Source organism: Oncorhynchus tshawytscha, linkage group LG07 (assembly GCF_018296145.1).
Source record: "Oncorhynchus tshawytscha isolate Ot180627B linkage group LG07, Otsh_v2.0, whole genome shotgun sequence".
Taxonomy (NCBI): domain Eukaryota; kingdom Metazoa; phylum Chordata; class Actinopteri; order Salmoniformes; family Salmonidae; genus Oncorhynchus; species Oncorhynchus tshawytscha.
Window position 1 is genome coordinate 12,206,893 of NC_056435.1, and position 12,398 is coordinate 12,219,290.

General features: G+C 43.0%; 2 protein-coding genes across 9 annotated transcripts in view; one reads left to right on the top strand and one right to left on the bottom strand.

The window, feature by feature from the left end:
- Positions 1-386: 386 nt before the first annotated feature.
- LOC112253988 (quinone oxidoreductase-like protein 1) lies at positions 387-7,390 on the bottom strand. Of its 4 annotated transcripts, none has more exons than XM_024426170.2 (13): positions 7,176-7,390; positions 7,029-7,087; positions 6,827-6,904; positions 6,487-6,559; positions 6,327-6,371; positions 6,061-6,129; positions 5,772-5,905; positions 5,489-5,600; positions 4,899-4,997; positions 4,555-4,703; positions 2,042-2,147; positions 1,812-1,857; positions 387-1,233 (listed from the first exon to the last, which is right to left on the bottom strand). In XM_024426170.2, the coding sequence occupies exons 1-13, from the start codon at positions 7,261-7,263 to the stop codon at positions 1,134-1,136; spliced, it is 1,158 nt and encodes a 385-aa protein (XP_024281938.1). In that variant the 5' UTR covers positions 7,264-7,390; the 3' UTR covers positions 387-1,133. The 4 variants fall into 4 exon arrangements, with proteins under 4 accessions (XP_024281938.1, XP_024281939.1, XP_024281941.1 ...); XM_024426171.2 differs by having other exon boundaries at positions 4,555-4,667; positions 7,176-7,388; XM_024426173.2 differs by having other exon boundaries at positions 4,555-4,667; positions 7,029-7,317.
- Positions 7,391-7,607: 217 nt separating this feature from the next.
- The window catches only part of itsn1 (intersectin 1 (SH3 domain protein)), a 70,280-nt gene continuing 65,489 nt past the window's right edge, over positions 7,608-12,398 (top strand). For 4 of the 5 annotated variants that reach the window (XM_042324110.1, XM_042324112.1, XM_042324113.1 and 1 more), the window contains exon 1: positions 7,608-7,768. The gene's annotated coding sequence lies outside the window, so the exon portion shown is untranslated. The remainder of the gene's footprint in view (positions 7,769-12,398) is intronic. The other variant, XM_042324114.1, reaches the window with a different exon arrangement.

Sequence of the window (12,398 nt, forward strand, 5' to 3'; positions counted from 1 at the left end):
ACAACAGAGCGTTGACTGGAAGGACAAACTATTTGGAAGTGACCCGTCTCTCAACACTTCTATTATGCCCTCAGAGAGCGGTACAGATGGACAATGGTATCTCCAATCCCACAAAGCCTCCAGAAACAGGACATTGTTGTTTCCCCACCTTAGATTAAATCATTTAGCAAGAATTTCTCTGGTCACAAATGACACACGAAAAGCAGTTGCAGTTCATGTAGAATTCAAGCTGAGTCATGTTCAGTAAGGCACCAAACGGAATAAAACTTCTAGGTTCTACAGATGTTTTGTTTTCGGTTGCGAAATGATTTGCTACGGTGTGTCATACTAAACGCCACTGATGTATTGCTCTGTTGGAGGCTGTAAAGAATTACAATGCTTCATGCTTGAGGGTTAACCACAGGTTTTTAATAACAAGACAACCCTCAATGTGTTGAATGTAATTACATTATTAGATATCCATCTCATTTGATAGGTTTTGATCAGCTCAGAAACGGACTCTTAGCACGTATTTACATTGTACTGGAATGACTGGCAACCAGCGGTATAAAGTACTACTTAAGTTGTTTTTTGGGTAACTTTTACTTCACTACATACCTATAGAAAATATTGTACTTTTTACTCCATACATTTTCCCTGCCAACCAAAAGTACTTGTTACATTTTGAACGCTTAGCAGGACAGGAAAATTGTGAAATTCACGCACTTAAAGAGAACACGTGGTCATCTCTACTCCCTATGGTCTGGCGGACTCACTAAACACATGTATCTTTTGAAAATAATGTCTGAGTTCTGGAGTGTGTCCCTGGCTATCTACATTTTAGAAACAAGAAAATGGTACCATCTGCTTTGCTTAATATAAGGAATTTACTTTTGATAAAGTATATTTTAGCAATTACATTTACTTTTGATAATTAAGTACATTTAAAACCAAATACTTTTAGACTTTTGCGCAAGTAGTATTTTACTGGGTGACTTTCACTTTCTATTAAAGGAATCTATACTATTACTCAAGTATGACAATTGGGTACTTTTTCCACCACTGCTGGCCACAAATACATAGGAAATATGAGAGGCAGAATTTGGGAGCCTGCCTTTGACAAGGGGAATGCTGGACCAGAGTGTCTGTCCGCCTCAGAGTTGAATAACCAACCTCTTCCGGACTTGATTCTTTTGCACCATCTCCATGGAAACTGTGGCATCATACAAAGGCACCGGGTCCTCTAGCTGGGGCCTGCATAAGACAGAGGGCAAAGTGAGCACTGTCCACCAGGATAAACACAAACTCATCAACATACCAAGAACAAATTGCAGTATAACCATGCTTATTCAAACATATATATTTTTTTACTTTTCACCCCTCTCGTGATATCCAATTGGTAGGTACAGTCTTGTCCCATACGGACGAAGGTCGAGAGCCATGTGTCCTCCGACACACGACCCTGACAAGCCGCACTGCTTGACACACTGCTCGCTTAACCTGGAAGCCAGTCGCATCAACGTGTTGGAGGAAACACTGTACAGCTGGCGACCGAAGTCAGCGTGCACGCGCCCGGCCCGCCACAAGGAGTCGATAGAGCACGACGGGACAAGGACATCCCGGCCAGCCAAACCCAACCCGGACGACACTGGGCCAATTGTGCGCCGCCTCATGGGTCTCCCGGTCGCAGCTGGCTGCTACACAGCCTGGGATCGAACCCGGGTCTGTAGTAAAACCTCTAGCTCTGCGATGCAGTACCTTAGACCACCACTCGGGAGGCCCTAGCTTATTCACACTTGCACTGCACATACACACTCATTGCAGTTCTGTACCTTAAGGTTCCAGTGGAAAGCTTCTCCACTATATCCTTCATGATGTCTGAAAAGGAGCATGTAAGGTTAACATGTAACATATTAGCAATTCTATTATCCATGCTCAACCCCTTATATCAGATTTTCATTTCAATATGTCTTTCATCTCAATTAATTATAGTTAGGAGATTTTAAAATTCCTGCCCCCTCCAGAGGCTGACCCAGAGGGGCTGGGGTAAGCTAAAGGATACGGAGGTACCTCCCCTGGCGGGCACTGGATGCCCCCCACACTTCCTCGTTGAGGAAAGACAGGGAGGCGGCCTTCAGGAAGAGGCTGCGGCTATCTGGAGGGTCCAGCTGAGAAAGAGAAGCGAGACGAGCTAAGATTAAACCCCAAACAAAGACGTTGTGTACAAACTTGAGCAAATCCACTTGAATGTCAATGGGAAGACATAAATACACATTATTACAGGAAACACCATCTAACCAAGATCTCTTCACTACTCCCAACATAACATTGGCAGCATTCATGGTCTGTTGTTTTGCAGTATGTTTAACTTCTCAGAAAGCACACATTAATAAGCTGTAACAAACAAACAATATTTCAATCACCCATGGTATGCATGAGTGTGACAAGTAGTGATGAATAAATCTTATATGACTAGTGGAAATGAACTGCCAAATGGCTACTCTAATCCAACACGGATGGATAGAATACTTGACTTTGTCGAAAACTTCAACAAGCATTTCTCAACGGCTGGCCATGCCTTCCTCCTGGCTACTCCAACCTCGGCCAACAGCTCCCCCCCCCCGCAGCTACTCACCCAAGCTTCTCCAGGTTCTCCTTTACCCAAATCCAGATAGCAGATGTTCTGAAAAAGCTGCAAAACCTGGACCCGTACAAATCAGCTGCAAAATCTGGACCCTCCATTTCTGAAACTATCCGCCGCCATTGTCGCAACCCCTATTACCAGCCTGTTCAACCTCTCTGTCATATCGTCTGAGATCCCCAAGGATTGGAAAGCTGCCGCAGTCATCCCCCTCTTCAAAGGGGGAGACACCCTGGACCCAAACTGTTACAGACCTATATCCATCCTGCCCTGCCTATTTAAGGTCTTCAAAAGCCAAGTCAACAAACAGGTCACTGACCATCTCGAAACCCACCGTACCTTCTCCGATGTGCAATCTGGTTTCCGAGCCGGTCACGGGTGCACCTCAGCCACGCTCAAGGTACTAAACGATATCATAACCGCCATCGATAAAAGACAGTACTGTACAGCAGTCTTCATCGACCTGGCCAAGGCTTTCGACTCTGTCAATCACTGAATTCTTATGGGCAGACTCAGTAGCCTCGGTTTTTCTAATGACTGCCTTGCCTGGTTCACCAACTACTTTGCAGACAGAGTTCAGTGTGTCAAATCGGTAGGCATGTTGTCCGGTCCTCTGGCAGTCTCTATGGGGGTGCCACAGGGTTCAATTCTCGGGCCGACTCTTCTCTGTATATATCAATGATGTTGCTCTTGCTGCGGGTGATTCCCTGATCCACCTCTACGCAGACGACACCATTCTGTATACTTCCGGCCCTTCCTCGGACACTATGCTATCTAACCTCCAAACGAGCTTCAATGCCATACAACACTCCTTCCGTGGCCTCCAACTGCTCTTAAACGCTAGTAAAACCCAAATGCATACTTTTCAACCGTTCGCTGCCTGCACCCGCACGCCCGACTAGCATCACCACCCTGGATGGTTCTGACCTAGAATATGTGGACATCTATAAGTACCTAGGTGTCTGGCTAGACTGTAAACTCTCCTTCCAGACTCATATCAAACATCTCCAATCTAAAATCAAATCTAGAGTCGGCTTTCTATTCCGCAACAAAGCCTCCTTCACTCACGCCGCCAAACTTACCCTAGTAAAACTGACTATCCTACCGATCCTCGACTTCGGCGACGTCATTTACAAAATAGCTTCCAATACTCTACTCAGCAAACTGGATGCAGTTTATCACAGTGCCATCTGTTTTGTTACTAAAGCACCTTATACCACCCACCACTGCGACCTGTATGCTCTAGTCGGCTGGCCCTCGCTACATATTCGTCTCCAGACCCACTGGCTCCAGGTCATCTACAAGTCCATGCTAGGTAAAGCTCTGCCTTATCTCAGTTTACTGGTCACGATGGCAACACCCACCCGTAGCACGCGCTCCAGTAGGTGTATCTCACTGATCATCCCTAAAGCCAACACCTCATTTGGCCGCCTTTCGTTCCAGTTCTCTGCTGCCTGTGACTGGAACGAATTGCAAAAATCGCTGAAGTTGGATACTTTTATCTCCCTCACCAACTTCAAACATCTGCTATCTGAGCAGCTAACCGATCGCTGCAGCTGTACATAGTCTATCGGTAAATAGCCCACCCAATTTACCTACCTCATCCCCATACTGTTTATATTTATTTACTTTTCTGCTCTTTTGCACACCAATATCTCTACCTGTACATGACCATCTGATCATTTATCACTCCAGTGTTAATCTGCAAAATTGTAATTATTCGCCTACCTCCTCATGCCTTTTGCACACAATGTATATAGACTCTCTTTTTTTCCCTCTGTGTTATTGACTTGTTAATTGTTTACTCCATGTGTAACTCTGTGTTGTCTGTTCACACTGCTTTATCTTGGCCAGGTCGCAGTTGTAAATGAGAACTTGTTCTCAACTAGCCTACCTGGTGAAAATAAAGGTGAAAAAAAAAAATTGCCATCTACCTGCAGGTTTTGCTCAGTTGTAACCCAGTGACCTCCAACCCCAATCAGGGTGATGATGTCATGCTTGTAGGGCAGAAGACACCTGGCCTCTGGCTCCTCCTCATGCAATCTCACTGGAGAGACCACACACACACACACACCTCTTAAGCCTGTGTCAATGGTATAAAAACATCAGGGCTCAACAGTGAATCCATTTTCCTTCTATTCCTGTTACAAACCTTTACTGTTTTGTGTTAAGGTACAAAATCACAGAAGCACACACTCACAGCACTACGATTCACGTTAGATAAAGCTAGCGAGCATAATGGATAACAACAACCTACGGCCCTACATTGGCTTCTTACCTCCGGAGTCCATGACAATGTCCACCCCTAGACCGCCCGTCTCTTCCAAACAAGAATCCACCAGGTCTACCTTGGCATCCCACACACCTATCACCCTGGCTAGACACAGGACAGGGGAAACCCTTTTGAAGGCTACACGCCAAACAGTGTACCAACAATAAATAAGCATTTTTGGTACTCCATTTCCCTCCAAGAGGACACACACACAAGACCTACCTACAAGAGACTCTCGCACTCCTAGAATGCGTGATTTGAGTGGAAAAGTGACAGAGGAAACAGAGAGCATAGACTAGGATTAAATACTACGGGCCAGTTTCCCAGTGAATTTCCATCTAGCACCCTTTTCAGTCCGGGACTATGCCTAATCTGTGTCTGATAAACCGGGCCCTATGTGTTGCTGTCAGAACTTTACTACTGTATTTTTCATGATGAGAGTGGTTTAGGTAACAGATAATAACACCGTCTCTTCGCATTCGTTATTACCAGGCTGCATCAGTTTACAATCCTCAACTTCCAACACCTTCTCTACTGTGACACCGCTACTCTATTCACACACACACACACACACGCGCCCCCCTCCCTGTTCTCACCGACGCTGGGCCGAAGCTGCTCCAGGAACTTCTGGTCTTCGGAGGACAGGGCTGATGCCAATACTTTAACTCCATGGTAGTGGGCCAGCTGGATGGACAGAACTCCAAAGGGCTGAAAGGTATAAACACAGCCAAAATAGCAGTTAGTAGTCTTGTTCTCCTAAAGAGAAATGGTGTGCTACTATTAAGATTCTTTGCTGACATCTTCTTGTGATGTCCAACTATGGATTTATACCGTGCCATTGAATGCTCAGATTAGGGGCCACTATGGGGAAATACCTACACTGGCTCCGTCCAGCACCAGCAGAGTGTGCCCGGATGCCATACGGGCTAGGGTATGGAGGGCTGTATACGCCCGCAGTCCATCCCGAATGGCCCCTGCCGCCTCCACCCAGCTCAACTTCTCTGGCTTCTGCACTGGTGAGCGAACACAAGTCACTCATTATTGCAGAAGAAACAATTACTTAATTTGTACCAACAAATCCCTTTATTACTTTGTTAATTTGTACCAACAAATACTAATAGATGCTATAGATGTACTCTTGCGTAACTTTTGGATGTGTGCAACATACCAAGATGATGCTCGTTGATGACAACGGCATCGCACAAACCAGACATTGCTGTATCCAAGGGCAGAATTCCTGTCATGTGGAAGGGAAAAGCAAAGTCTAGATAAATACACAATGGTCATATCCCAAAAATATATAAAAAGGGTCTTTCAATAGGTTATCGGGAACATGGCCGTTGACAATATAAAAATCATCAAAATAAGGGGATGTTTTGAAGCTCTATGATTTATCCTTATGTAGCAGGTTCAGATCCCACCTGTAACATTTACCTACAACTTCATCATCAGGTTGGAAAAAGGTCACCTTAGGCCCAACTGAAAACAGGACAAAAACATTGCAAAAGATTAAAGGTTTGCTCCAAAAGTATAGCACATTATGTAATTAACATCAAAGTTATAAACAAGGTCAATTAGTGGATATTCTGTTTACCTTGGAGGACGATCCCAACAATCTCCCTCCCTACTGGTACCAGGTCCCTTTGGAACTTTAGATCCTCGTGGAGCTAACCAGAGGAGAGAGGGTAAGGAAATGTGACAAATAGCCCATACATGCTGTGTGGTCATATAAGGCAGGCCTATCCTATAGCAACACACATACTTTGGTCTAAAAAAAATATTTAAAAAATACAGGGGCTGATACTTATTTTCAGCAGCATATTGAGAGCGACAACAGTAAGTCTTGTCCATTATGACTGAGACAGTAGGGCTATTGCTAGGTCTATATAGTCAACATTGACAACACAATGAGTATAACACACATCTACACTTACTTTTATATCCAGTGGACTAAGGGCACATGCCTTCACTTGCACTTTGACCTGGTTGCTACCAAGGGCACTGGGTACATTCTGTGACATGTTGAAAAGACAATCAGTGAGTGTCAGGCATCAAACTAGCGTTATGAGCCCTCCTGCGAAAACTGTTGGCATGCTAGACTAAAGTGACAGCTACATTATTATGTTGGGCACTCACCGTCTCCCGGACGACAAATTTCGCATCTGCAGCGGTTTCACCCAGTTTACAGTAAAGCCCTTTCATGGTGGAAAAACGGTCAGCATGCAGGTGAAATTCACGCGCAATAAGAGCAACTAACGTTAGCTAGCAATGCTGTTTGTTTACCTGTGCATTGAAAGTAGAAACTTGTACTGCCAAAATTATTGTTAAACCATGTCAATGAGTATGCAGATATCTTACAAAACAAATACATGTCATTTTGGACATATTATATTAGTTAACGGTCTTCGGTTAAAAGAAAATGGGCAGAAAGTTAGCTAACTACATGCATCAACAAATATTTGTATGTTTTCCTTTAGTTCCTCTGTAAGACCAAAAATGTTGATACCGCGAGATTGGCTTAAGCTGCCGATTGGTCTTTTGGTTTATCGCGTTCACAAAATTCATTGTCAATCAACGATTATAGTCCAATAGGGCACTTCCATCACATTTTTGCTATTTGTGATTAGTACAATTTTACGTCGATCATATTATATCGTTCGCTGATTGGCTTGATTACTGCCGATAGTCAGAAATCTCAACATCTCGCGGTAGTACCCCATTTTCCAATTTGCTTAGCCTTACGGCGGGCCCATGGTGGAAGGGAATTTGGAATTAAAGGGAAAATATATCGCTAAATCGACCATTCGATTTTATCTTATAAGTACACACAGTACCGTAGCTTATCAATTATTTAAGAATGGAAAACGAATGATGAGGTAAGAAAAATCTGTTAATCAATCAGTACAAATTTGGAAGAATTTCTGGCTAGCCTGGCTCGCGCTAACTGGTAACAGTAACGTTAGCTGGTAGGGGGCAGACCAGACGGTCGGTAGGAAAGTGCAGTGCAGCGATTATCAACCCATTTCGTGTTATTAGCTAGCTAACCCAGTCAGATGCCATTGTATGAATTTTAGTGTATGATGTTTCCTTACCCTGCTAACTAGTTAGCCAACCAAGTTAATTTGTGTTGAATGTGATGTTAACGTTAGTTAGCAACCAGTCGGATTAATCAGACTGTAATGCACAATTAATTGGTAAATTATATACGGGCTGAAACAGTTGTGCAAAATCGTGTAAATGTTCCTTACAAAACAGAATGTTGTATATTTGAACTTATTCTACCGGTTGCCTGTGTGGTTTGTCCTTCCCTTCAGATGCTCTTAATATGAGACAAAATATCCACAGGAAAGTATTGTGTACCCGACTGTTTAGAGCGCAAGTTGGTAGCTACATATTATTATATGGTTGGGTTCGTCACTGAGGGAAAGGTATATATTTGATATTCGGTTCTCTCGTCGATAGATATTGACCCAAGCATACCTACCTACTGCTAAAAAGTTGGGTAAATAATAAACTATTCTTTCCTGTGGATATTACCCCCAACTTTCAAGCAGCTGAAGGACAAACTGCACAACTGCACAGACAACCGGTAGAATAAGTTTCAATGTCATTTTTTGCAACATTCTGGTTTGTAAGGAACATTTTACAAGATTTTTCACACGTGTCCGGCTGCATATACCAATTAATTATGTATTACAGCCTGACTACTCAGACTAGCTAACGATCAATCATATAAGCCAACCGGCTAGCAGACTGACTAGCTAGCTAACGAAGCTGCATTGACAGTTAGCTGCCAGTTAGCTTGCTAGCTAGGTATGCTTTATTTTGTGCTGTGGGCTCTTAAGAATTTAAATATTATGCTTAGCTTCAATAGGAATGACATGGCCATAGCTTTGTATTTGCAATAGAAAAGAAGGCTCTAGACCTGGCCATGTCTAACAAGAACTGTGCTGTGCCCTTGCCCTGACATCATTAGTCTTGCACAGGTTGGATTATGTTGTTTCTTTTGTTTAGCTAATGAAATGAATATCCCTCACAAACATGTCTACTCTAGGATATTTCTGTCTGACATCTCGCCATGCCACTACGCGTGCATTTGCGTGTGTATTTATCAGAGAGAGACCGGCAGAGAAAGAAAGAAAGGGCATGATTTTTAACAGCAATGTTTGGCATTGCCTCACACACCCTGTGGGCCAATCTAAACCTAGCCCCACTGTCTGATGCTGTTTAGAAGCCATGCCAGTTTAGCTGTCAAGAAAGATCATATAAATGATCAATGTGCGTTGAACTTTGTTGTTGGCAGTGATACCCTACCCCAAATTATCTCTATTTGAGGGGCAAGGAAGGAAGTGACATGCTTTGATTTTGTAATATGATTTTGGTCACAGCATAGAATCCTTTTGCCACTGTAGTTTTGCTTTCCAGTGTTATAGCCTGCGGAGTTTTGTTTGACTTGTAGGAGACCCACTATACTGCTCTGGTGCCAATGATTAGTGTTAGTGTGCTAATTCAGTTATTTGGTTTTCTGCTTTGTCTTACCACATCTTAACAGCAAAGGCTAGTTGGAACTATGCTTTGCTGGACTTGCATCTCCCTCTCAAATGGGGCTTTGTATTTTTCTTCATCAGCTTTATTCAATATCATAGAGTAGGGCTGGGTGGTATATACCAGTATTGATGCATGGACCATTATGGGTTTTTACTTTCTTACATCTGCAAACAACGAGTTTGTTTTTCCTTGGCATGTTTTAGCTAAATTGTGTTAGCCTCTAATGCTAATCGCTAGCTAGCTATTAAATGTACTGAGTCAAAGAAAACGTAGCTAGCTATACAGCCTGATACCAGTGACGGTGTAGGCCTAAATCAGTGTGTTGTTTGTGCAACAGTATCTTTTAAATCAAAGAGGAATAGGCAAAGCATGAATATGTTGTCAACATGAAGAAACATTTAATGTAGCCAAAGATTATATGGTCTCCTATAAAACACTGACCAACACTTTGGTTCCTACCCTGTCACAATAACTCCTCCCTGACATTTTCATTCGTTGTCATATCAAACACGTTTATGACCATTCCATTTACTCCATTGCAGCCATTATTATGAGTCATCCTCCCTTCAGCAGCCTCCACTGTTATATTCTAAATATACAATTTGAATAAACATTCTATTTCCATGATTCCAACTGTTCACCCTAGTGTTTTGATGTAAAGCACAAGTCAAATTGAAATTGCAACATTTGGTTAAAAATAAGGTCTAGATTTTTTTTTTTTCATATTGTGCAGCCCTACGTGGCAGTGTGGAAATTCTCAAATGAGTGCAGGAATTGATTAAAATGAAGGAAATTCTTTTTGGTTTAATTGAACAGTATTAAACAATCAGAATGGAGAAACCCATTGAAATCCCTTTGAATGTATGTGTTGCCACCCTAGGTTCACATACTACTCAAAGCAAATTTCAAAAACACAAAATACTGTCATCAAAAGAAAATAACCTGACATGATCATTTATCCGTATCACCCAGCCCTACCATAGTCAGGGCAAGAAAATACAGAATATTGCGCTGTCTGATAGGAAATGCAATCTTGTTGACGGGTGGGTAGATTTTCAATGCATATAGTATTGACTTGGCTTTTGAACTGGGGCTGTGCTGATGTAGGATCTGGGAATTTTCCTCTAAGGGCTGAACATGGTGTGCTTATTGCAGAGAGAATTCCAGACTTATCAAGTTAATTGAATTGCCTCCGATGCCAACTAGTGCAGGGAAAACGGCCCACCAAACCTCCTAATCTTTTCTGCGATTTTACATTAACCTTTGACGATGTTGATCCGCATCGGGGCTTATGGGCTGACTGATAGGTAACAGGTGTGTGTGTGTGTGCGCGCATGCGTGCATGCATGCATGTATGTGAAAGAGCTTTGGCTTCACTGTTGCTGATACTGCAGCGCTCCTATCGCCCTGGGTTGCTCAGCTACAGGGCAACCTTGCCTTGACATTGGCTGGAGCATGGTATTTCAGGTCCTCAACAGAAAAGTGTCACATTAAATCTACCCACCAGCAGTCCACACAGTCAACTGCAGTCCATTTTCAGCACAATTATACTGCAAATGCAACATGATGTAGGTTACAGCCAGATATGTTTCAAAGATGCAGGCAATGCCCTTGTCTTGGCGTGCACCATAGATGCTGTCGCTACCCCAGTGCCCCGTTCCCCACCTCAACCTTTTGATTATTGACCAGTGGACCAGTGCTGCCCTTTGGTCACCAGACTACCAATCGGTTGCACAGCATTCACTGCAGGATCTGTGGGCCCGAGATTGACAAGTTATATAGTCGTCTGTTTTTTTAAACACCAACTCCCTTATATCCAAGGTTATGTTAGTTTGATGAGCGATAGTTCTGATGTTGGTGCTGCAGTTTTGGAGTAGGATTCCCTCAAATACTCTGCATGCAGTTTGGACCTCTCTTGGGGATGGTGGAAAGAACTGTGTGTGCTGCACAGTTCTCAATTTGGTTGTACAGTGCATTAAGTATTCAGGCCCCTTGACTTTTTCCACACTTTGTTAAGTTACAGCCTTATTCTAAAATGTATTAAATCCCCCCCCCCCATCAATCTACACACAATACCTCATACTGACGAAGCAAGAAGACATTTTTTTAGAAATGTTTGCTAATTTATGTATATTATTTTTACTGAAACATCACATTTACATAAGTATTCAGACCATTTACTCAGTACTTTGTTGAAGCACTTTTAGCAGCAATTACAGCCTCTACTCTCCTTAGGTATGACGCTACAAGCTTGGAACACTTGTATTTTGGGAGTTTTCCCAAAGCCTTGTCCCAAAGCCACTACCTTCATTGTCTTGGCCTTGTGCTTAGGGTCATTGTCCTGTTGGAAGATGAACCTTCGCCCCCAGTCTGTGGTCCTAAACACACTGGAGCAGGTTTTCATCAAGGATCTCTCTGTACTTTGCTCTGTTCATCTTTCCCTTGAGCCTGACTTGTCTCCCAGTCCTTGCCACGGAAAAACCTCTCCACAACATGATGCTGCCACCACCATTCTTCACCGTAGGGATGGTGCCAGGTTTCCTCCAGACTGAATGCTTTGGCCTGAATGCCAAGCGCCACATCTTGTTTTCATCAGACCAGAGAATCTTGTTTCTCATGGTCTGAGAGTCCTTTAGGTGCCTTTTGGCAAACTCCAAGCCTTACATTGCACTCCACGAGGAGCCTGCATGGCAGGCAGACTACCTGTTACGTGGGGCAGCAAGAAGCCAAGGTAAATTGCTAGCTAGCATTAAACTTATCTTACAATCAATCTTAACATAATCACTAGTTAACTACACATGGTTTGATGATACTACTAGTTTATCGGGACGGAAGCTATACTGTTACACTGGCAATACTAAAGTGCCTATAAGAACATCCAATAGTCAAAGTATATGAAATACAAATCGAACAGAGAGAAATAGTCCTATAATTCCTATAATAACTACAACCTAAAAC

Coding starts and splice junctions, on each gene's coding strand:
- LOC112253988 (XM_024426170.2), bottom strand. CDS start 7,263: ATGTATTTGTTTTGTAAGATATCTGCATACTCATTGACATGGTTTAAC. Junction 6,905..7,028: donor AATTTGTCGTCCGGGAGACG/GTGAGTGCCCAA, acceptor AACATGTCACAG/AATGTACCCAGTGCCCTTGG. Junction 6,372..6,486: donor TGTTGGGATCGTCCTCCAAG/GTAAACAGAATA, acceptor TCCTGTTTTCAG/TTGGGCCTAAGGTGACCTTT.